The 25,684-nt window shown below is 44.8% G+C and overlaps 3 protein-coding genes across 3 annotated transcripts in view; 2 read left to right on the top strand and 1 right to left on the bottom strand.

Moving 5' to 3' along the window:
• The window catches only part of bmpr1ab (bone morphogenetic protein receptor, type IAb), a 21,320-nt gene extending 18,578 nt beyond the window's left edge, over window positions 1–2,742 (top strand). Inside the window, exons 7-12 of the mRNA XM_030773365.1 lie at window positions 1–53; window positions 568–760; window positions 1,009–1,306; window positions 1,683–1,858; window positions 2,335–2,465; window positions 2,617–2,742. The exon at window positions 1–53 is cut by the window's left edge and continues 83 nt beyond it. Coding sequence (XP_030629225.1) covers window positions 1–53; window positions 568–760; window positions 1,009–1,306; window positions 1,683–1,858; window positions 2,335–2,465; window positions 2,617–2,742 — 977 coding nt within the window. The remainder of the gene's footprint in view (window positions 54–567; window positions 761–1,008; window positions 1,307–1,682; window positions 1,859–2,334; window positions 2,466–2,616) is intronic.
• Window positions 2,743–5,922: 3,180 nt separating this feature from the next.
• mmrn2b (multimerin 2b) lies at window positions 5,923–13,885 on the bottom strand. Its single transcript, XM_030775132.1, has 8 exons — window positions 13,602–13,885; window positions 11,230–11,352; window positions 10,975–11,081; window positions 10,703–10,783; window positions 9,835–9,936; window positions 8,276–8,667; window positions 6,592–8,101; window positions 5,923–6,323 (listed from the first exon to the last, which is right to left on the bottom strand). Exons 1-8 carry the CDS (start codon window positions 13,883–13,885, stop codon window positions 5,923–5,925), a joined length of 3,000 nt encoding a protein of 999 aa, XP_030630992.1.
• A 4,354-nt stretch (window positions 13,886–18,239) lies between these two features.
• Window positions 18,240–25,323, top strand: sncgb (synuclein, gamma b (breast cancer-specific protein 1)). The gene is made up of 5 exons (XM_030775785.1): window positions 18,240–18,360; window positions 22,063–22,104; window positions 22,201–22,328; window positions 24,963–25,010; window positions 25,302–25,323. The coding sequence occupies exons 1-5, from the start codon at window positions 18,240–18,242 to the stop codon at window positions 25,308–25,310; spliced, it is 348 nt and encodes a 115-aa protein (XP_030631645.1). The 3' UTR covers window positions 25,311–25,323.
• Window positions 25,324–25,684: the final 361 nt, after the last annotated feature.

The following is a 25,684-nucleotide window of genomic DNA, read 5'->3' as shown; positions in this document are numbered from 1 at the left end:
AAGACCTCATCAGCCAGTCCAGCACTGGCTCCGGCTCAGGGCTCCCCCTGCTGGTAAGACCAAGAACTGCACGCGGGCCATCTTTCGCCCACCTGGCTCAAGTCACTTTTTGAAACTGTTGTTTGTGGCTACAGCTGTGTATGTGTAACATATTAACAATGTATTCACCAACAAAACAGAGACTAAGGACCAAAAACACATCAATACAAATTTTCCAAAGTGCATTCCACTTACAACCACTTACAAGGCTTAACAGTTCTAACACAGAAAAAAGACTCAATCATTAAAAACATTCATTTTTTGACCATTACTCTTGCCATAATCAGATAAAATGCTTATATGACAGACACAGGGCAGCGTTTTGCCTGACTGTCTCTGGAGCACACATTTTCAACTTTACAGTGGACTTTCTACTGTATGCAGTCCACCGTTTTTTATTTAGCTTGGTCTGTTGGTCGGTGGTGTATAATTATGGCTGCAGCCGACTCTTTTGTCTGGTTCTCTGACACGGTCCTGTCCTGTGTGTGTGTGTGTGTGTGTGTGTGTGTGTGTTTCACTGGTCCGCAGGTCCAGCGCACCATCGCTAAACAGATCCAGATGGTGCGTCAGATCGGTAAGGGGAGGTACGGGGAGGTGTGGCTGGGCCGGTGGAGAGGGGAGAAGGTGGCGGTGAAGGTGTTCTTCACACGCGAGGAAACCAGCTGGTTCAGAGAGACGGAGATTTACCAAACGGTCCTGATGAGGCACGAGAACATTCTGGGTATGTCCTTTTTTTTTGTTTTTGTTTTTGTTTTTTTGGGGTTTTTTTTAATATCGTAAACAGATGTCAAAAGAGAGACAACAAACACAAACGGGGTGGGGTTTGGTTATGAATGGTTCACGTAGTGATCACTACAATTCCATATTTGTCATGGTGTTATTATTTGTTTTTAGTTGGATTGTTTTAACCTCTTTCTACCCAACTCACCTCCACTCTCACTCTCTTATTTCTCTCTCTCCTTCCTACAGGCTTCATTGCAGCAGACATTAAGGGCACCGGAGCCTTTACTCAGCTCTTCCTGATCACAGACTACCACGAGAACGGTTCTCTGTACGACTACCTGAAGTTCACCACGCTGGATACGGCGGCCCTGCTGCGGCTGGCCTACTCCGCCGCCTGCGGCCTGTGCCACCTGCACACGGAGATCTACGGCACGCAGGGCAAACCTGCCATCGCCCACCGAGACCTGAAGAGCAAGAACATCCTGGTGAAGAAAAACGGAACCTGCTGCATCGCCGACCTGGGCCTGGCCGTCAAATACAACAGGTGCTGACCCGTTTTAATAAAGACACACAAATACAACAGGCGCTGACCCGTTTTAATAAAGACACACAAATACAACAGGCGCTGACCCGTTTTAATAAAGACACACAAATACAACAGGCGCTGACCCGTTTTAATAAAGACACACAAATACAACACGTACTCGGTTCCACTTCAGAAACCACAATCAGCGTGCATCAGGGATGTGTCCGATTGAAAATGTTGGGATCGCTCCCTACCCGGCGTCTGGCAAACAATCAAAGAAAAAAAGAGAGCAAATTAAAGTTGAAACAGCAGTACACTTAATGAAGCAGATAAAATAAAAATTCAACTATATTTTAAGTCCTTCCTGTTTCTCCCATTTTTTTTTTCCCATCAGTGACACTAATGAGGTGGATGTTCCTCTGAGCACACGTATGGGAACCAGACGGTACATGGCCCCTGAGGTCTTAGACCAGACCCTAAACAAGAGCCAGTTCCAGGCCTACATTATGGCCGACATCTACAGCTACGGCCTTGTCGTCTGGGAGATGGCCCGCAGATGTGTGACAGGAGGTCAGAACCACTCTATTTGTGTTCAGACTACTGGGTGTGCCTGCGTGTGTGTGTGTGTGTGTGCGCGTGCGCGTGCGTTTGTGTGTGTGTGTGAGTGAGTGTGTGAGTGTTTGTGTACCTTGACCCCCAGTCTCTGTTTTTTCTCCTGTGTTTTATGATTATGCTCATTTAAATCCTCTGTTCTGTGTCTGTCTGAGAGGAATAACCTATAGTAGTATGTTGCAGGGTAGACAAAATCTTCTCCCATATTGTGTATGTCATAAACGTGATTTGTGAGGACCTTGACCCCCCCCGTCTTTCTTTTTTTTTCCTCTTGCGTTTTATGACTATGCTCATTTGAATCCTCTGTTCTGTGTCTTGTCTGAGAGGAATAACCTATTGTAGTGTGTAGCAGAGTAGATAAGATCTCCTCCCACAGTGTGTATGTCATAAACGTGATTTGTGAGGACCTTACCACTCTGCTGGGGTTCCTGCAGGCATTGTAGAGGAGTACCAGCTGCCCTACTGGGACATGGTCCCCTCAGACCCGTCCTACGAGGACATGCGGGAGGTGGTTTGCGTTAAGGGCTTACGACCAACCGTGTCCAATCGCTGGAACAGCGATGAGGTATGGCCACTCACAGTGCATGCTCTCTGAGCTCAAGAGATTCGATTATTTTTACTTTGCCTTTTTCTGTATTGTGTGTATATATATTATTATGTATTTTCACACCCGCTCCTTCTCTCTCTCTCTCTCTCTCTCTCTCTCTCTCTGACAGTGTTTAAGGGCCGTACTGAAACTAATGTCTGAATGCTGGGCTCCTAATCCAGCGTCACGCCTCACAGCTCTCAGAATCAAAAAGACGCTTGCTAAAATGGTGGAATCTCAGGACATTAAAATATGATTAGTGACTCTCTCAGTGGTAACCAGAGGACAAATTAAATAGGAAAAAAAACAAACAAACAGATGAATTCCTCTAAAGTATTCATATGTTCATTATGAATTTTTTTTCAATTCATAAAAAGACTACCGGGGCTGCTATGGAGCAGGGCACAGCCCTCACTGTCTCAGATTCTACAACTTGCCAGTTTTCACCTTTTAGTCCTTTCTAGCACCCTCTGTTGGTTGACACATGTCATTACACCTCAACAATGGCAACGTGATGGGACACCCATTCGTCTACTGGGAATTTAACCCGATGCAGCGGCGCTCCTGCTCACAGTAAGGATGCAGGCGGCGTTCCCTGCTTTTTACAGTCTTTTTTTTGCTCCGCTACTTCTGGCGCTCGAAACAGATTGGGAGAGAACAGCCAAATGAACGATGCTTTCTGTGAAAGCCATGTGTAATAGGTTGTGTTTTGTGGAAATCACACAGGGACAGCAGCAGTGGGAACTCCTGCAAAACAAAAACAAAAAAACAAAAAAAAGAAAGGAAAAAAAAAAACCAAAGGAAACGGGATACAAGGAGGATTGGGAGAGGACTGAGCAGGCTCCGTGTCGTTCTGAACGACAGATGCGCGTAGACGCGTCTGTATGGACAATGCACTGCTCAGAATGTTCTGCAGGGCAGTCAGACAAACACAAGGTGCATGTTCTCGCATCTGGACTATATGCAGTGTTGGCCAGCATGGATTGCAAAGGAGAATGCACCATATGTAAACAAACACTGTTGTGTCCCATATATGATCATATACATAAATATATATATATATATCTCTATATATCTATATACAAATATTCCCCTTAAATACCTAACGAATTAAACTTCATATTTATGAATCAGTCCTGTGAGCAATTCATCTCTTATGTATTTCTCTCCTTTTTTTTAACTAAAAAACAATTCTGTCCATTGGAAGGGGAGAGTGCAGTTTTTACCCGTGTCTGGGGAGTCTAGTGTACTAAGAATGTGCTTATGCAGTTTAAAAAAGGAAAAAAAAAAAGCTGGTTCAAGCTGACTGGAGCTGTTTGTAACCAATGGGAAATTACTCTTGTTTAATGGCCCGGATAGTTTCGTTGGAACTGTCTATCTTTGCCCCTGAATTGCCCAACACTCTACACGAACAGTCCACGGCAATCAGATTAGCCACGGTCCAGACTGAAATTGTCAGAACCACTTGACTCTCTGTCCACACCGCTCACGTTCAGGTCCAGTTGGGTCGAGTCCAAGTGTCGCTTGGTTAGAGGCAAACTTTAACGGGTCTAGTGTGGAACAAAACTATATATCCTCTTTCATTTCGCATACACATACACACACACACTCACACACACACTTTCCGACTCAGTAGGCCACCCGAATCGAGCCTCATTCATAAATGTCACATTGGATTTCCGGTCCGGTCTCTTTTGTTCTGCTATGATGAGTTATTCAGAATATAATTGCCACATGAGCTTTAGAAATCAATTGATGACTTTTGGTGTCGAATCTTGTAACTGTGTAATGTGATGGATGAATACAAATGCATGTGCTATTTATTCAAATCATGTCATGGAGAATGAATTACCTCTTGCTGGAAATGGGGCTTGCACAAAACTAGAAGTATTGTTCTAGAACACTTGTGTCGTCACCACAGCGATCGTACAGATCATCCTTGCTATGATTTTTTTTAGCTAAATGCAGTAAGCTTTACATCCATTTAAATCAGAGTGTATTTTATGCTTGTCTTATGTCCCCTCCAAAAATCAGGCAACAGTTGTCCAATGCCTTCTTTAAATTACTAGAGAAAGTGACAGCGAATATTTTCAATGTCATTTCCACAGCTAATAATTACCAAATTGAATATGGATATTCTGTGTGGTTTAAAATGATGGGGTTTTCTGAACGCATTGTCCAAAAGCAGAAAATTCTGGAATGAATTCCTATGTGTAGTAGAGACTCATTGTATGCCATTTTGTACAACAAAAGCTAATTGTTACGAATTGGGTATGGTAACAAAAAAGCTTCATCAAAGAGGCTCAAACACAGCCTTTAAAAGACCATTCCATGTTTATAAGCATGCCTGCGTCAAAGAGGCTAGCCCACTGGCTGCTGGGAATGTGAGTCTTGACCCTTTAAAAAAAGCCTACAGTTTCTGAACTTCTCTCCTGAATTCAGCACATACTAGTACACCTTACTGGGGGATATCCATAGTTCTCACTCTACCAACTGATTTCACAAAAACATTAAAATTACCGTTTGCTTTCGGACCTCATGTAACTTCATTGCTTTAGCACTGCACCTTATCACGTCCGACAAGTCTGTCCATTACAGCCTATGCCAGTAACTTGTCACAAGAATAAGAAAAAAAAAAGTCTCTTTTTGCCAGTTTAAGCTCATTATAGCCTAGGTGTGTGACTACACAAAATGTCGTCTTTGTCTTAAATGTTTTACGTGCAAAGGAAAGTATGCAGAATGGCAAATGAAAAATATTAACTTTGTATTTTGTATAGCATCTTTGTTTTAGGAGAGGTGCCTTATAATGTTTACCAAGGAAAGCTGTTCTGTACACAGATTTTGTCCAATGTATGGATTTTTAAGTAAAATTATCTTATTTTAGTACACAAACCCAGTGTTCTTGTCTTCCTGTTACCTGACACTCTGCGAAGGTTTAAAAACAGTCCGCAGTGCTGATTTGTTTGAAACCCACCCTTTTGCATTGTGTGTCTTTTGTATGTATGCTGTCAGTTTGTTTTTAAACTCTGTTGCTGTCCTAAAAATTGACATCATTGACATAATAATATAATCCATCTTTTCTCTCAAGTTCAGAAAAGATAGTCATGTCTTATTGCATATGTCTTGAATATTTGCTGCATTGCTGCTGTGAGAAAAAGGTCACAGCTTTCCTCTATGACTAATAAACAGACCCTTTGGTAATGACTAAGTAATAAATTACCTTTTATTATCAAAATACTCACAAAACAGCAAAACGGAAGTATATGTGCGTGTTTTCAAAAGGCATCTTGCACAAAGTAGTGTTTGAAAAGTTCTGTACAGTTGAGAGTAAAAAAACAAACAAACAAACGAACAAAAAAAAAAACACAATACAGTAAATCAAACGATGCTGGAGAACAGCCTCTCCTGTCTGTTATAGACACAGTCTTTTTAAAATTTAGGTCTCACGGTCGACCTCCGTGGGGACCAGCAGCAGTCCAGAGAACGTGTTCTTCTCGAATTTTCCCTGTCTTAGGGAACCCTGTACCAGCTCTAGTGTCACTCTCTCACCTTTTTGCAGCTCCAAGAGAAACACTCCGCTCACGGGTCCTCCTTGTTCACCCCGTCTCTCCCTCAGCGAGGCCACGGGGGCATCCCCTCGGCTCAGCACGGCCAGCGAGGGGCCCCGCTCAAAGTTCAGCGTTACCAGGAACAGGTAGAGTCCTGCCTCTGGTGCATGGAATTCTCCTGTGGAAGGGCTGTAGGCCCCACCATGGTTCATGGACACCTTCCTGTGGGTAACTTTGCTTCTTTGGGGTATCCCATTGAGCAGGTTTGTACTGAATGCCACCAAGGTGTCTGAAAATTGGAGTGAAAGATTGGCATAAAGCAGAGGGAAGAAAGAAAATAAACAAATGTTTATTATTTCTGCTATATCTAAAACTAAGAGTTAGAAGAATGTCTTTAATGCTTCGTTACATTGTGCTTCCAGAATCGTCCACAAGGGGGCAGTGGTGCAATATAAATATGATTATGACGCAGGTTATGTCTTAAGGGTTTAACAATTTTTATTTTCTGATTCCACTGAAATTTACATGAGACAATTTGGACACAGAAATACTCTTACCTCTTCCTGTGCTTCTCTTGCTACGCATGTTAGACGGTTCTCTTCCTCGCTCCTCGTTTTCATCCGGCGATAGACGTCCCTTCCTCCTCTTCCCTTCTTTTTTCTTGACCATGGTCCACAGCTGGTCCAGGTTCAGACTGCGGGTGGAGGTGGCCAGTCCCTCAGTGTGACTGAACACGCTCTGGAACATTCTCAAATGGTCCTCTAGCCTTTGATTTAAAGACCTGATCTCCTCTCGTAATTCCCCCAGAGAGTCACTAGGGGCAGCAGAGGCTGCAGTGCAGTTGTTGCACTGCCCTTCCAGCTTGCTTATCCTTTCGGCCAGTTCCTCTACTTCTCTTCCCAGGCTCCAAAAGTCACTGACTGAGTAATCCTCGTCGCCCTCCCCTGTGGTGGGGTCGGATAAAGGGTCCTGGTTGGTTGCATCACTTGTGTCCGGGTCGTTTGCCAGGGTCCATTCGGGGAATGCAGCAGGGTCATCGCCGATCATGTGATCTTGAGTAGAGTCCCCGGTCCTTAATGAGGCGATGCTGGCCTCATGACTCTCAATTTGCTCCTGCATCAGGCGTATTTTCTCCAGCAGGGCTGGGATAGAGAACTCGCCCTGTTCGCTGGGGGACCAACTGGTGAATTCTATGACCTCCTCTCCCAACAGCACCTCCAGCACATCAGAGTGCCGAATGGCATCGTTCAGTAGGGAGGAGAAGGAGGCCGAAAGCCCTCTGATTTGAAACGCCTTAGTGTCCTCTTTCTCCTTCAACCCTCGAATCTCTTGCTGGCCCGCCAGGAGCAAGGCCCGTATCTGGGACACGTTGGAGTACAGAGTCCTCGTTTTCTCCTGCTCGTAAGCTAACGACTCCTTCACGTGCAGCAGCCCCTGATGGAGATCCTCCACCTCTGTGGTCCAGCGGCCCAGGCTCTGCTCCGCCTTAGCATCTTCCAGTGCTAACTGATTCCTCTTGGCTAAATTTGTCACATTGGACACCTCCAGTGCTATCCGTGCCACTGTAGCTGCAAGAACCCAGCAGTTACAAGCAGGCTCTGTTGCAGTGATGTTTTTTGTTTGGAGCTGCTGGTAAATGTAGTCCAGTTCAGAGTCGATCTCCCTCAGTTGGCCCTCATGTGCGCTGACGTTGGCAGCTAACTCGCTCACCCGGTTTAGCACCATCACCTTGCCAGCCTCCACCTCTAGACCCGTCTCGGCAAAATGGACCTCTGAACGTTGGCTGACCTGCTCCAACCTCTTTTCTAGGTTCTGAAGGCCAATCCGCAGGTCTTTGATGGTGCCAGATGAGTTTTTTGAGTCTCTAGCCAAATTAATTAGCTGTGAGCTGGTGTTCGATACTTCCTTATCCAGACGAGTGATGGCCTCCAAAACGCTGGCCTCGGGCGCTGGCCGGCTTCCACTCAGACTGCCTGAGTCAGTATGTGCTTTCTGCAGTTCCCCTTCCAGCCTTTTCTGCCCTAGTCTCACCTCTTCAACTGACTCAGACAAGGCCTGCACACTGACCTGATCAAAAGAACAGAGAGAGAGAGAGATTCACGTACATCACACCTCCAGATCATGTTACATATTGTGCTAATGTTCTGAATGGCACGGTAAAAACAGAAGTCTTAGTTAATTCTTTATGCCCCAACAGATGGATTCTGTTTGCAGTTTATCGCAAAGTTCATAGGAAATGACCTGTGTATGAATGTGGCTCTGTCTGATCTTGTCCTCCATTTCGGTCTTAAGGTCGGACAGGTTCTGCTGCAGCTGGTCCCTCTGAGTGCTCAGCTGCGCCCTCATTTGGTTGATCTGATTAAAGCTACTCTCCAGCCTCTCCTCCACGCCTGGGTCTCTGTGATCCGGTCCTCTATTGGTCTCATGAACCTCCTGCCCCTGTTTCAGCTGCTGCAGATCTCTTGACAATCCCTCCACTTGGCTGGACAAGTGCTGGATGGATTGGTTGAAGCCATCCAGGACTGGTCTCAGCTGGGACATCATAGCTGCCATCATGTGATGGATAGACAGCAAGCTGGTCGAATCAAAGAAGGGCAGAGATGCAGGGGGTGGGACTTCATCATCAGCAGTACCTTCAACATCAAAGGCACAACTTGGTTATCTTTAAAGCGGCACACATGCTTTTTTGAATATGTTCATTTTCTCCTATGGTACGTATGAGTTATTGAGTGAGAAGCGAATTCTTCACGAAGCTTGTTATGGAGTGCCTGGTAAGATAAAATGCTTTGAAGAGAGTTATTTCATTTATATCACATCTTCAGTGAAGATATATTGAAGAATTTATTTGTAATGAATAATTTTAATCCCGTACACCCTCAGCCTTGAACTCCACGTTTCAGAAACCCAGACACTCCTTACACGAGGACTCCTGGGAATGATACTGTCTCAGACTGACACGGACTCTGGTTCTTTTCTTTTTTTTTTTTTTTCACTACTGCAGCTCATTATGCAGCGATCAGAGCTAGCCCTTAGGTGTATCTGCCGAGTCTCTCTCTCTGTCTCTCCCTCCCTTTCTCTCTCTCTCCTTATCTCTCACACATAAACACACACACAGCATTTTTAGATATATCATCTGTTTTTACTTTTCAAATTCAAGCAGGCAAACCACGACGTGAAGAATTCGCTGATCCGTTTTCTTTCGCACAGGCGATGTGGAATCCCGCTGAGTGACTTATTATATGATTGTATTTCTCAACCCCATTTTCAGTGACAGGATTTGGAAAAAAAAAAAAAAAAAAACAGACTTGAATTGCAGCGCTATAGTCATTTCCTGACAGTGCAGATATCAAACTCAATGGGAACTGTGTTCCGTAATGACTTCACACTTGCACCTAATAACAATATAAGCCCCGTCTCTCTGGTATCCTCCCTCACTCCCTTTGCCTTCATCTCTGAAAGATTACATCATTTCTTTTTCAGCTCATGAGAAAAAGAGGATATCCTGCATTGAAAGTCACCACTGGGGGGCTGGACTAGCGTTCATGTGGGTTCATGTGGGCTGAGCATATAACTCACAGTTCAAACAAGTCACCTTCAAAGGGCCCTTCAAACTATCTCAACTATAGCCATGCTTTTCATGTTTGTTCACACACAGTCCAATTAATTACGTTTCGTAAGCTTCTGTGTAACTGACCATGTGTGAATTGTAAAAGTATAAAAAAAAATTGAAATGAAACATCCACGATGTCTGCTAGAACATTTTCCCATTCTGCATTACTGAATGTGTCTCTGACACCTACCAGTGTGGTTAGGATGAGGAGTGGAAACCAGAGGTCCACTGGGAGATTGGACGGTTCTGTCCTCCCAGTCTTCATCCTCCAGCAGGTCAGTCATCATTTTATCTGCCAAGGAAGAAGGAAAGAAGTGAGTTTGAAAGATGAGCTTTTTCTGAGTGGGCGAGAACAAATGATAACATGCAGAATGGAACACGCTGGAGGACAAATACAGTGAAGGTTTTTTATTAGCAATGTTTCGGATCAACTTTGTGAGAAACTCCAACCCCAGACTCTGCAACTGTCTGTGATTCAGATTAAGAGGAATAGGATGATTAAGACATGGGGCGGATCTAGGCTTTTTTTTTTTTTTTTTTTTCAGTTCACATGGGAGAGGAACACTGGTACCATGAGATTGACTTTCACACAGGAAACAAGGGAGTGAGGGACAATCTGGATAAGCCACTTTTAACAGCCTGGGAATTGTTTATATTTTCCAATCATGGATATTTGTGTCCCTAAAAAAATCAGTTCCTTCTGCTACAGTTTTAAAAGATCTCTGGAAAACATAACAGTGTCCCGTTTAGCCCTTGTTTTCCCTCTTCATCATGAGCCTTGTTTTTAGACGGGCGTTTTTGCCTGTTTGCCCTGGCTGGAATATCTCTGGCTACCCACGGTGCCAGCTGACCCTCCCTTTCCTGTGTGAGGACACTCATGACCCCCACACCGAGCCGGCGCCCTCTCCCTGCTGCCCCGTGTTTCCTCTGTTTGTTATCACCAGGAGTCGGAGGGGTTGTGAAAAAGAAGCAAACACGCGGAGAAAAGTCAGGGGTCAGAGGTTAGAGGTCGCGGTTCAACTTCTCCCCCGCTCGAAAACATTATTGTCAAGGTATACCTGATTCTCTAACCCCAGCAACGGCTGGCTCGGAGCTCCTTACCGGAACTTCACTGGTGTCAGAAATATGGGTGTCTGGTTCTGGGGGGGGAAAAAAAAAAAAAAAAAAAAGAGAGGACAGAGGTTGTCAAACTGTTCAGTCCCAGAAATGTTAAATATACTTCCTCGTGTACGAGTCATCTCCAACATTCATGTCACCTCTGACGAGATGACCGGAGAAAAAGAAGACCAAGGTGAAGGAAGCAAAGAGAACAGAATGAGATTAGATGTACCATTTTCTTGGCAGTCGTGTCCTCCATGACCAGGACAACATTTCCACATGATCGCTGTAAGGACCCTCTGCTTCTGTCTGTAGACAGGCCGAGAGGACAGGCTATACCTAACGGGCAACACACAGAGCAAAAGAGACCTACTAAGGCAGAGCAGACACACACACAAGCATAGACAACACAGAGAGAGAGAGAGAGAGAGAGAGAGGGAAGGAAGCATATTGAGTGTGGAAAATGAGACTCTATTTATGGACGTACGTTGCTGTTTGGCAGTCTGAGCCTCCGTCGGGACATGGCTTCACCAACTTGACTGTGTAGTTCTCTGTTCCACACAATACTGCCATAGTGACCACTCTGTGGTTCACAAACGCACACCAGTTCCTGAGGGCAGAGGGGGAAAAAAAAGTTTAGCTTGAAGAACAGATAAAAGACAGATGAGATGAGATGAAAGGGGACAGAAAGATGAAAGACGATGGGGGTCTGCTGATTTCCTGCTGTCTCTCTCTGTCGCATGCTAGCTAGTCGGTGGAAGAGACCTTATCGGCATGAGATGCACTGGCGTCACTCATTAGAGAATGATTACTGATCCAAGATCAGTGAAACCTGACTTAATGTTTTGCTCTAGTTTTCCGTAACAAGATGGCAGTCCAGATGGTCCACGTTGGCCCTGTGCCTGTGGTTCTAACAGAACTGTCTGAAGCTAATTAGATTTCGTCGGTTTTACTCTGGAGATCTATGCCGGAAAATTGCGTTATTGCCTGACTTGGTTCAGTTCACAGCTGTGGTTACTTACAGGACTCCGGTATCGGTGTATGTAACAGATGCAGTTCCATTGGCTTTAAAACTCAGTGGAACGGTTCTTTAACGTTATACCTGATAAAGCGTAATGCTCTGGGATGTTGTTGAATGGGAGGCAGTGTAGGATTACGTTATATAATGATGCTCTGTGACAGCAAATGGAAGCTGTGCTGAAAAACAGGATTTCTCTTTGTACCCCCCCCCCCCTCCCTCCTCCATTAAATCTCTCTCTCTCTCTCTCTCTCTCTCTCTCTCTCTCTCATTTCAATTCAGTTTCCTTTGTTGGTGTGACCTCTCATTCACCATGTTGCCAACGAATTTTGATAATGAAATCATATTCATTTTGAGCAGTAATGACAGAGCAAGAGAAACAGAAACAAATAATGTTGTGTCTGCTGTGTTTGGTCAAGATTCTGGGCTCAGTGCTCGCTCTCTCTCTCTCTCTCTCTCTCTCTCTCTCTCTCTCTCTTTCTTTCTCTTTCTCTCTCTCTTTCTCTCTCTCTCCATATCTTCATCCATCTTTACATCTTACATCTCTTTACATCTTGTGTTGAATTTTTTGCACAATGCTCAGATAATTATTATTATTACAGTTGTTATTTTCGTGTGCTCAGGACAAGCAAATTGTCCACCAAAGAGATAGGGATGAGATGACCACATCCCTTTGGACAATGGATTTCATCACAGGAAGGAAGTTTATGACAGCTGCCCACAGTCTCTCTCCGTATGTCTCTTACCCTGGGACTTTTTTCCCACATTAAACAGCAGCACAGACAGGATGCCCCCTCTTATTCACCCACAAAACCCATGCATACGCATGCATACGCTACCAGTCTTGTGTGTGTTTACTTCACACTAACCCAAGGATTTGCATCAGCACTTTCTTTCACCCCAACACATCAGAGACTTCAAAAACTGATGTGGATGCGTGTGTGTGTGTGTGTGTGTTTTCATTTTCAAAAAAAAAAAACACTCTCCAATTTAGTTGTTATTGTCTCAGTTTATCCTTCACTAACATGTCCTTCAGTTCCTTTATCTCTTTCCACTACACCTGTGTATCCTCCACAAATCTCCCTCTTTCATCTTTATTCTGTCCTTTATCTTTTTAATCTCCCTTTTTTCCCCAACCCTCTCTTTCTCTCTCTTTCTCCGTCTAGTTCTTGTCTTGCTTTGACACATCTTCTCCTCCTCTCTTTGTGTGTTTGGGTTACCCTCTCTGTGCTGAATACAATCCCTTCTCTGCTCCTCTGTGCACTGGCATAGATCTGCCTCCTCTCTGCCCTACTGAGCATGCCCAGTCTCGTCTGTGCACCTTGAACCGCCCCGAACAGGTCACCCTGAACACTCTTGAGAACGGAAGAGAGAGGTTTTTGTTTTCTCTTTGCAGTCACTCCATGCATACTACCTGCTCAACTGTGTGAGCATGTTTACGTGTGTGTGTGTGTGTGTGTGTATGCCCCCCTCACCACACACTTCACAGCACACAGGAGAATACACGCTAGTGAAGTAAATGCAAAGCAGTTTCACAGCTGTTCTACAGACCCGCGACCCAAACACACAGGAGCCTTTCAAACACAAGCTGACTGCACATAACACTGAACCAGCTACCAAACTACTGAACCTGTGACCATTAAGATTTTTCAGCGCCTGGCCTCTAAAGGATACTCTTCACTGCACTGCACCTGAGCACAGGCCCTTTTGTCCAGTGTCTGACACTGGCAGATTCCACGCTTCAAAGGATTATGTCTAATCTTTTTCCCTTCAAAGCCTCTTCGCATGAATGAAGAGGCGAGAGACCCTGAGCGGAGAGCGAAACGCCAGGCAGAACTCACCCTGTCCGAGCCGGCTGGTGTGGGGCATCTCTCGAGGAGGGCGCCGAGCTCTCCCGAGGCTCGCCCGGCGGCGGTCGTCTGGGACCGGGCGTACCGCGGTGGCCGTGCCCGTGAGGGACGGGCACGTGACGCATCCCGGGAGTTCCGGGCATCTCTTGCGCCCAGCCTCTGACTCCTCCGCTATCATCTTCCACGTCAGGGTCTCTGGCCCTCAGGTCACAGCGGGTAGTCACACAGAGCAGGAGCAGAAGCCCCGGCAGAGGCATCAGCGAGGGGAACATCATCCCGTCAGATCCACAGGAGCAGAAGCAGCAGCCGGAGACACTGAGAACTCTCTGTGTTTATAAGAGCGCAAAGCTGGAAACTCCCCACCCAGATCTCTCCACAAACCCAGCCTTCTTACTGAAACTTCCCCATTCCCTCTCTCTCTCCCTCTCTCTCTCCCTCTCTCTCTCTCTCTCTCTCACTCTCTCTCCCTGTCCCCCTCCTCTTTTTTAACGGCTTCACCGGACTCCAACAATAGGAGGAAACAGGCTGAGCGCGTGTATTACTCCCTCCAGAGAAGGTTACAAGAGTTTTAACAATGAATCCATGCAGTTTGCCCTGTACGAAAGTGGCCTGTTTTCACACTAACACACATAAACGGATACACACCCTCCCTCTTATCAGCACGCTATTGCCTTCTCTGGCAAGGAATCAGATGTTCAGCCCAAATGGGTGTCAAACGTGTCAGGTTTAGCTAAACATCATTAAGCATCCCCCTGAATAACTATCGCCGTAATTGAGTGCTTATTTGTTTTTCTTGTCATGGTGATTTGACCTGGTACACATATAGATGCCCTTTGAACAGTTTCCGTCATTTCAACAAAAGAGCTTCTTATTCTTACATACGAGAGTAGCACCATGTAACTTTACACAAATAAATGACTTAATGAAACAAAGTACTAATTTACACAAACACGTTTCTTAATTATACAAATAAATTACAAAGTTGTTCAAAGGGTTAAAAAAAAAATCCAGTTTCTTGCCCCCCACCCCCCCCCACCGTTGTTCTTTATATACACGGAAGAAGGGGGGAGAGAGTGGTTGCAATTTTCTTGCACATTTTTCATTTTCAAAGAGCTGATACACACTTACCAATGCACACACACACACACACACACATTAAATATTTAACCCTCCATATCGCTGAAGACAAACTGATCCTTAATTTTTATTTATTTTTTTCAATTCTCTACATTTGTCTCCTGTATCCCATTTCCTTGCTAATAAATGTTGTGGGTCTACGCATGAGAATAAGAGGCTTTATTCCAAATGTTGGCCCCTCTTTTGCTGCAGGATCTCCTTCCCCCCAGTATCTTCATCAGCACAGCAGACATGAGCTGCTCTTTCTCAGCACGCAGGCAAAACATTCCAGCAGCCTGCAGGCCAGGCTGGGCTGTTTACAGTCACTGCAGCGTCGGAGAGAAAGGGAGCTATTGTGTGTCAGAGGGGAGTAAGCTTTGGTTTTTGTACGTTGTAATTTGGGAGACCTCGAACACCCTGAATCCCGGCTGTGTGTTTCTGCCTGCCTGCCTGCCCTGTCTGTCTGTCTGTGTGTGTGGAGCTCAGCTGTGACAACAAACACAGGCTGCTACCCCCCCCCCCCCCTTCTCTTCTGACAAGCAAACGAAGCCCACCTCTAGGATTCGCTCACGGCATAACAGCCGCCTGTGTGCTAACCCAACACATCCTGTCTGCTGCAGTGTGAGGACAGACACACACACACACACGCACGCACACACACACACACACACACACACACATCCTCTGATACGAGATACCAGTCATTCTAGAACTGACATCATCTTCCTCCGGAGGCTGACACACTTTCAGACATGGATTAGTTTAAGTTTGGAAAATAGGGTTTTCATTTTTCCAAAGTTTTACTTTTGAATTGTCCTGCATGGGCCTGCGGTGAGTAATAAACGTCACTGTGTCCGAGGACACTGGAAAACAACGTATCTGTTCAAAACTGCTATCTGACCCTGCAGATAATGTGTTGTGTTTATTCAACAGCCATCCTCTCTCCTGTACATTTCTATCATTACTCCAGGTTTCCAGTTTCATGCTTTCCTGAGTGAGCCCCTCCCACAGGGCTCAGTGAAAGTGAAAGATCTCTACAGAAGGAATACCACATACAGATGGTATTTGCATGTGAACAGAGAGGAGTCAGAAGAGGCAGGTGATGCGTATGATATTCCTGGGCGATCAGTGGCGGATGTAGGTACGGGCGTCAAGAGGCCGCCGCCCTGGGCGGCACGGGGCGCCCGCACAAAAAAAAAAAAAGATTCGGAATGGTGACATTTACGTGACTGGGTTTCTATCGTTCACTTACACGTCACGTCAGTGATGTCATGTAACCGTGGGGGTCAATTTACCTTGTAGGAGTGGGCGCCCTGGTTCTAATTTGTGAGCTAGGCAGGCCATCGCCTGGGAAGGTCTCCCACTCAGAAGTATGAGATGGGGAGGGGGGGGGGCATAGGTTGACCTCAGGTCTCCCCAGTGGAAGCCCAAGGTAGGGGCAGCGGGGGAATGTATCAAATCTGATTTTGCACAGTACTAATGCAATTAGTAAAATCAGTCACACTACGAAATGCTACAAAATAAACCACAACTCATTCATAATACTGTGAGTATATAGTTTCACAGACATATTGTTGCATTTTTTTACTGGTTTGTGCAAAATCAGCTGAATACATATTACAGTTAGTGCAGAATGGTCCTTTTTTTTTAGCTGGGGGGGGGGGGGGGGCAGCTGAAGTGGGGGTTTGCCCACGGCGCCATAACAAGCTACATCCGCGGCTGCTGGTGACGGTTTTTGGCTTTTTGTTGCCCAAGTGAAGTCCTGATGTTCTCTGTTTCACAAACAATGCGGCAGAAGCTTACACCCCGCCACCAGTTACATAACACAGGAATACGACTAGGCTGGACACAGTTTCTCACGAGTAGAGAGAGAGAGAGAGAGAAAGAGAGAGGGAGAGACATATTGTGAGAGAAAGAGGATGAGGCTACCAGTTCTGCAAATGAGACAGCAGTTGTTTTTTCCTGGAATGTTTTGGTTCTCACAATGATTCATCTTTTTTTTTTCTTTCTTTCTTCTTTTCATTTTATCATGACTACTCCTTTACACAGCTGAGCGTGACCTCTCCAGCTCTTTAATTACCTTTACCTCAGTGGGATTACTATATGTTTTGTCTGTGATACAGATGAATCAAAGTCTTTTTGCAATGTGGGTGGTTAATGGTAGCGTTTGCTGGTTAATCTTACACTGAAACAGATGTTGAGCGGAAATATACTCGTGAGTCTCTGCTGAAAGCAAGGTCCCATCTGTTTTAGAGAGGAGACACCCTACAGTCCAGGCTCGGGATTATGCTACAACCTCTGTTTCTGCAGGCCTCCATCTGTCACAACCATCTACTCCCCCTACTCCTCAACCAATCATCACACATCCAGGGGGTGGGGCTTTGTCATTGTCTGCCAATGGCTTTGCACGGTACGTAATTCTTGCTTAGTTGTGAGATCTCCGAGAAAGGCATTCATATTCCTTACTAATGTAAAGGAAGAGTGATTCAGCTGTTTTAACTGTGCATGTTTTTTTTATTGTTTGTTTGTTTTTTTTTCTTTTTTTTAGCAGTTTTATCTATACATTATGAGTCAATTTTATACCTTAACATCTCTAAGACTTATTCACATATGTTGAAGTTATTGGATATATGTTGTAAGGTCAATCACATTCCGACTTTGACATTTTCTACATAGAAATATATGAATTACCCCATGGTTACATATTAATTACACGGTAGTAACAATAATGGCGCGCTAATGATAGGGGAGAGTATTAACATAAACTATAAAATCCTCGTCGTAAATCACTGATCAATACTAATGTTCATTATCTTTACAATTATAAAAACGTCTCATGCCCTGAGAGTCTTCAGAGAGGCAGTCACACTTAGGAATAAAATATGAAAAAAAAAAAAAAAAAAAAGCCAAAACAAGCACTTTCCTCCTTACACTGAAAAAGCACCACGTATAGCCCTAAGAGCAATCTATTAAATATGTAATCAGCCAGTTTGACGTTGCCAAGGGAGAGTGTCCTGTGCTCCGTGAGTGTGTGTGAGTCTCTGCGTGTGTGTGTGTGTGTGTGTGTGTGTGTGTGAGTGACTAAGAGGATGCGGGGGAGTGGAGGGGAGGGGGGGGGGGAGGGGGGGGGGGGGTGTAGCTGCAGCACGACTTAAATGCGCCACAGCATCCAGCAGGTTCTGTCTCTCAGCATCCTGCTCTCTCGCTCGTCTGCCCGTCTCTCGCGCTCTCTCTTTCTCTCTGTCTGTTTCGCTCACTCGCTCGCTCTCGCACACTCGCCGCTCTCGGTCGTTTGCTCCGACTCTCTCTCTCTCTCTTTCCGCTAAAAAGGAGTCCTAGCGTGTCTGCCTGAGCAAAAGGACCACCGCGTAATCCTCTTTTTCATCTCCTGTGTCTCTGTCTGTCTCTGAAACTCTCCTAACACACACACACACACACACACACACTGATCTGTAGCCTCCAGGCCAGAGTCGTCCAGTCTACGGGGCATATTGTTGTCACTCAGTGTCCAGGATGGATGTACTCATGAAAGGGTTTTCCATGGCCAAGGAGGGAGTGGTGGCCGCAGCAGAGAAGACCAAGGCAGGGGTTGAAGAAGCAGCAGCAAAGACCAAAGAGGGAGTCTTGTATGTGGGTAAGTCTGTGTCCTTTCTGGATGAGCGTAACTCTGCCTGTAACGGGACAGAACAGAGGGGAATGGAAAAGGAAACAGCGAGGAAGTCAAACAGTGACAAGAGTGATAATAGTCTCATCAGAGGAAAGACAGCAGAGACGACCGTCTCTGTACCTATGGGTTTAACTGCAGTGTGATTAATGAGACTATGCTCCAGATGTGTGTGTGTGTGTGTGTGTGTTTTGAGAAAAGGTGTCTCACGGGGGTCCCAGTCTGGGATGTTGTGGAACAGTATGTTTCGGTGGGGGGAGAGCTTGTGTGTGTGTGTGTGTGTGTGTGTGTGTGTGTGTTGGGGGGGGGGGGGGGGGGTTTGCAATGTAGGTTATACAACTCAAGATACCAAGTGCTGCAGAGATGGTGCAGAGGAAGGAGCCCTGAAGGGGGCGGGCAGGAGATGGAGGCTAACAGAGAGAGAGAAATGGACAGATAGATGGATGGATGGATGGATGGGTGGATGGATGGATGGATGTATGTATGGATAGATGGATGAATGGATGGATGGATGGATGGATAGCATGGTGCAGAGAGTGTGAGACATTTTGTTGTGGATCATTGGAGAAAGACTCTCTGTGGATCCGGTGTATTCAAGCTGATATTTTTGCTGTGTTGAGCGGCTGCCCGTTAGTTAAGGCGACACTTTGTGTCAGTGGTCTGTCGCTGTTGGGATGAGAGATGTGGAAAGGAAAATGTGTGGACATGCAAATCACCAGTATCCCCAGTCTCAGGGCAAATCACCAGCATCCCCAGTCTCAGGGCAAACATGATTACAAAGAGTGATGAGTGATGCAAAGAGTGATGAATCTTAAATCAACAAACAAAGAGGAAGGTCAAGTCGTATTCGAATTCATAAGAGATTTCACTGTGTGCGTATTCCTATGGTGACTGCTTCATGCAGTATTCAGTATTTCAGTATTATGGCTGAAAGTCTGTGGGTGTGCATGTGTGCCTGTGCATATGTGTGTGTGTGTGTGTGAGAGAGAGAGAGAGAGAGAGAGGGTGAAGGGCCAAGAGATCAGCTGAGCACTGCAGCAATCACACTCCCCCCTCCCTCTCTGCACTACCCAACCCCTTGTGTGTGTGTGTGTGTGTGTGTGTGTGTGTGTGTGTGTGTGACCGCGAGTGCGTGTTCTGTTGCGGCAGGATTTGCTCGCTTGTGTGAGAGGGCTCTGATGGCTAACTCCCCCACCCCCCTCGTTGACAGAGTTAGAGAGACAGAGAGAGAGAAAAAGAGAGTGAGAGAGAGAGACTAATGAGAGTGATGGGAGATGCTATGCTCTGCGTTATGTCATAGGCTTGAAGCCCCACGGCTGTGGTTTGTGGATACACACACACATTCATCAGAAAGGAGATTAACAGATGGAGAGAGAAAGAGAGTAAAATCCACCGAAGCAGAGAAAGACACAGAACGCGGAATAGCGAGATGAAATGTCAATTTTTTTTTTTATTTCAGTTGGTAAGTTTCTGAGAAGATCAATGGATTGATCAGCTTTTAAATGCATACATACTGAGACCTGACGTCGGAGAAACAGTCAGATTAATGCGAGGATTAACAGTCCCAATATCTCAGGCCACATGGTGATTAACTGAAGTAATCCAATCAAAATCAATCACCTTCCTGCTTTGTTGCCTCTGTCCTAAAATATTGCGGAGAACAGGACAGGGGAAAAAAAAAAAAAAAGTTTCCCAGAGTGCATCTCTGCTCTCCCAAGGTCGTGTGTTCTGCGGCGTATCTGTGGCGTGACTGTGCAGGGTCGTTCTGACGGGGCTTTCTCAGGGTGCCAGCGTGCACCGAGGCAAGCGTTCATTTCACGGGTCGATCACCGAGGAGACAGGACGTTCTCCCCCTTCGCTCATTAATAATCACTCATATGACAGTCTGGCTCATGTTGTCACCTTGTATTGCTAGTCAGGGGAATCATTACGTCAGGAAGTCCACTAAATATTCAGCTAAGGGCACAAGTAAGGACACAAATGATTGCCATTTCAAGGGCAGAACTAAGGAAAGTTTGTACTGGACACAAACTGGATTATGTGTGTCAGCGTTAGAGAAGGGCAGTGTGGTGTCAGTGATGTTTATGGACAAAGCCCTGTTGAAAACAGACATACAGCATCAACACACTCTACAAACAATACAACACATATAGGATCATTTGACTCAGGACATGTAGATGCTGGGTTAGACATTTAAAAAAAAAAAGCCGTGAATATTCTCAAGAGCGGAATCTGTGTATCCATTCGAGGTGGGGGGTGGTGGTGGTGGTAAAGGGGGGGGGGGTCCTTCTGTAATTCTTGGGCGAGATGAAGCTGTGCAGCTGCTTGGATGTGGGGACTGCTGCAGCTGAGAACTGAAGTCAGAGCAAGCAGGCAGTCACGCAGCTGCACTCAAGCACAGAGTCACGCGGCATCCGTCAGGAGCTCAGCGTGCACAGACAGGCCGAGCGAGCGAGCGAGCGAGGGAGAGAGAGAGAGACTCTCAGGGGAAGTCAGGATGAGTATTTAATGCTTATTGCACTACGTCTCATACACTACGAAGCCCTTAACAGATCTAAAATAAGGTCTGTGGACGGAGAAAGTGAAAGGCTAAAATAGCAACGCTACCTCATTCTTCGCTGCAATTACGCACGCCCGAAAATATGCACATCATTATGAGAAGAAATATGTCATGTTATCCAGTTTTGTGAGATCTGAGCTGGATTTGTTTGTATATCTTCCTTTTAGACAGAAATCCTTTTAGTTAAACCTCACATCCTCTCTGTACAGCCGGTTATGTAACTAGCATTTAATCAACATGGAAACATCTAAATGAGGTGGAGAGGGGCAGAAAGGACCGGAGTAACGAGGCGCGATCTTTTAGGATGTTTTCTAGAGTTTCTGTTGCTAATTGGGCATTGTTAAAATAGCACTACGAAGATACCGTGGAAGGTTACGCTGATGACGTTAAATTACCTGTTCGTTTGCCGCAAGGTCTATGGGGGTAGTTACCTGATCTCCTTTGTGAACGTGTTACCCTCCCTACCAAAATCACTTCACTCAGCCATTCTAAATCCATCAGGAAATTCAATATTCTTGATGAGCAATAAAAACGCAAGATCGTGCCAGTATGTTTTTGGACTACATCACAACCACCGCAGCTAAGGCTATATTCTAATTACAAGTAGTCTAACTAAGAAAGAAGGTACGAGAAAAGAGTTCCTTAAGTGTTAAATGTGCGTTAAAGCTTAAAGTACATTTAACTTAAGTCTTTGAACATTAGGATACCACTCTCCCCACATAGGAGAAGGTCAAAACAGTTCAAATGACATATAGTCTGATATAATAAATCTGCTCTATACTGATCATGATGTCCGCCAGTAAGGCGCAGGTTTGGCGCCTTAATGGTCATAAAGTTGAGCGTTTACATTTTATTTGCGATACAACCTCTGTGATCACCGTCTATAAACAGACTACCGTGAACTTGCTCTTGTCGGTAATCTCCATTCAATAAATTGTTGCTGCATTAATGAAAAATCCGCTGGAATACCAGCACAGGGCATTCGGTTCGGAATTTCCAAGGACGGTGTCCTTTGAATCATCAAAACTCAAGAGCGCGCAGCCATGTTCTTAAACGCTTTTAACAGAAAAATAGGTTACAGCTCTTAGTAATTTTTTTCCATCTCTCCACAGGCGCAAAGACAAAGGAGGGAGTTGTGTCCGGCGTAAACACAGGTAATACATTATTCAAACAATACTCTTGGAGATTGTCATAAAATCTATCATCAGACTGAAAATACATGACTGAGTTGCCTGTTCCTCACGCCATAGTGGCTAACAGGGGCACTGAGCAGGCGAACATCGTGGCAGACACAGCGGTCGCAGGCGCCAACGAGCTTGGTCAGAAAACGGTGGAGGGAGTGGAGAACGTCGCAGCATCCAGCGGCCTGGTTAACCCGGTAAGTAAATGTACTTCCTCTATCAACCAGCAGATGTCAGAGTTTTCCCACACAAATTTCATTCTTATCATGTAACAGTAAATTGTTCAGTCACTGAAGTGCTTGCCCGATGCGGCAAAAGCTAAGCTAAATGTGATTATCATACATAATAAATAATAGATTAAGTATCATTTTAGCCGAGTCCTTAGTTTAGCCTCTTTCAAAATAACAGTATATTATGCAGAATCCCCTATCATGAGTGACCTATTTCATTTGAAGCGTAGCGCCCCCCCACCCCCAATTATGCTATAATTTGTTGTTAACTTGCTTTGTCTGTCTTTTTGATTATTTTGCTGTTGTCAGGATGAACCTGTATATGAGGTGCCTATTGCCTGGGGAAAGGGCTGGATGTGGGGAATGGGAATGTTATCGAATGCAGAGCATGTACCATACAGAAAACCTTGCTCGTAACCTAAACAATCATACTCGCCTTTGGCCATTATGAAAGCAAAGATGTATCCAGTCAGAGTGAATGTATGAGTTTGTCACGCCCAAATACTTTTTCTTTTTGACTGGCTCTCCTTGACTAGTATTGGATACTCACGTTTCAACACAAGACAGGTTTTCATTTGACCCGCAGCTTAGCTCAAATTTAAATTTTTCAAATTTGCTTCTGATTAATCGTTCATTTTAACTGCTAGTATTTCTCACACCTAAATGTAAAAAAAAAAAAGCCTTTTGAAAACTCAACTGTGGGCTGGAAAACCTTGAGTCTCATGACGGCCATACTAACCAGGTTGGAGAGAAGCTCCATCGTCAGAACTGGTGCTTAAGACGAATTTTATGGCTGCGTCTGGATAGGAAATGAATGATGAATTCTCTTTTTTCTCAGAAGCTAATGTGATCATTCCATTCCACTGCATTACTTACAGCCTTCATGCTTCTTCTTTTGGAAGAATGATCATCTTACTAACAATTCTGCCTGGAATGTATATAAACCTGTATTCACCAATCCCACAAGATGTAAAAAAAAAAAAGAGAGAGAGAGAGAGAGAGAGAGAGACACTATTTTACATGTGTAAGGGAAATCTGGAGTCTCCATACAGAGAGTTGCTAAGTCTTAGAGATATCAAGCTTCAGATGTGATGAATCAATCTTTATTTCATGCAGCACGGGAGAGGTCCACTTCAGAGGGCAAGCGTAGTTCTCTCTCAGGTTAAAGAATACAGAGCTTTTTCATACAGTGAGACAGACTTCCAAGGGCGTGTGGGGGGGGTATACAAGATAACGTCTCTCTCACATGGAGCGCAGGATAATTGGCGTTCGCTCCCATTTGTTGCAGACACACAGAGGCCTTGTCTTCGACATAACAAATGCTCATTGTTCTAACACACAGATACATTTTTGCAGTATATAGTAATTGAGCAGCCACAGGTCTCTATAATATTAATACTTCATCATGACAATAGCCACAAAGCACATTTTTTCTTTTAAACGTTACAGCCATAATGCAAAGCAATATTTTTTCCCACACAAGTCTGTCACCATTAGAGTGTCTGAGTAACTCTGAACCCTACACCTTATTCCACTAACAGAATAATATTTTCTGAATTTTTGGAACACCGATGCTGGTTTGAGATTTAAGAGCATACAAAAAATGTTTTGCTTTGTTATGTTTCGTTTTGTTTTGTTTTGCTTAAACATAGTCTTGTTCATTATTGTACAGATTTAGTACATAGTTGTATATTGGTTGAAATTCTATAAATGGGACAGCATTGCTTAACTCTTGGACATGTAAGCTAGTGTAGTGAGGGGCCAATCCAAATGCATTGACAGATCAAACCATATTCTAATACCCCATAGAGTTTCATTAGAAAATCTTCCTCTTTCTCTCAGTCTGCTATCAAGCTACAGTGTCCCCCTCTTCCTGTCTCATGCTAGCTAGATGCAGTATTACTAATCTCACACCACTGCTATTTTTAAATTCTAAAATGTGAAGGAAAAAAAGGCAGACAAGGTAAACAAGACTACGGAGCAGAGAAGGAGAGAAGAACAGATGAATATTTTATAAAAGGGGAGTCTAGCCGTTCACTGGGCCAAGAGAAGGTTTGGGAGCTTTGTGAAGGATAAGGAGAAGTGTGGAGTCATTTGCCCTCTGCCCAAAATGACTCAGCAGAACTGTGAAGCCGCAGTGCAGGAGAGAGGGGGGCCAGGCCAGCACCGGAGGACCCTGTCTTTACCTTCACAGGAACATCAATATCTCCAGCTTAATCCATTTATCCTCTCCTAACAGCAGCTGACAAAACTCAATCCGCCTTGCTGAAATGCTTCCTTTTTTTTTGTCCAGCTCTCATTCCTTTTCTTTTTTCTTTTCCTTTCCTCTTTTTTTTCTCACTGTCATCGCTGTGACTGCGTTACTGCATGTGTGGATGAGCTGAGGCCTTTGGGTATGCACAGCGTCTGAAACAAGGAGACTGGCACTCAGATGTGCATTAGCGAAACAGAACCCCAGGGCGTTCCATTGCAATCCCGCATTGCAAGGACGGGTGCTCGGTTTGACTTGACTCAGGGAATGTGGTAAATCGAAAACGATGTTCCAATGCAGCCTTGAGCTAAATGTGAGTGTGATGTGACTGTGTGTATCTGTCTCTGTAGGCTGACTTCTCCCAAGGGGGCGGTATGGAGGGAGGAGAAGGTGGAGAGGTGAGAGCCAAAGAGAACTAATAAATGAATAGATAGTCGCAGCTGTTTTCACTTTGACCCAAAGAAGATAGTGATGATATAATCATGTCAATAATATATTTAATAATGTTATCAAATACTTACTCTACTGGCAAATATCTGTCTTTGTAATAAACGTATATGGCTATAAACATGAATAAATCTAGCATGAAAGTCACTTACTCACTTTCTCTCTCTCTCTCTCTCTCTCTCTCTCTCTCTCTCTCTCTCTCTCTCTCTCTTTCTTTCTCTCTCTCTCTCTCTCTGTTTCAGGGATACTAATCCAGAGGCTCGGAACCAGAAAAGCAGCCCTCTTTCCTATGACTCCTCACCTGTCAGAGTCTTTGCTCCTGTCGCCTAGCAACCCCTAGCCCCGACCAGACTCCAGATGTTACTGATATTTTTTTTGTGACTGTATGGAAAACCCACATTGAACAAAACAAAAAAAAAGAAAAAAAAAGAAAAGAAAGACTTTCCCCTGAGTCCCCACATGCTCTGTCATAGCCCTGTCTTTAACCCTGTAGAGCTCTCCTTCTAGACCACCCCTCCATCTTTGATGTTGTCATGCGGTTACCTTTTGTGCTATTGTCAAACATAACCCCTCGACTGTAATGCCTAAAATTCAAACCTCCATGCAAATCCACAAACACACACAA

Source organism: Chanos chanos, chromosome 5 (assembly GCF_902362185.1).
Source record: "Chanos chanos chromosome 5, fChaCha1.1, whole genome shotgun sequence".
Taxonomy (NCBI): domain Eukaryota; kingdom Metazoa; phylum Chordata; class Actinopteri; order Gonorynchiformes; family Chanidae; genus Chanos; species Chanos chanos.
This window is presented reverse-complemented; position numbering and strand designations above follow the sequence as displayed.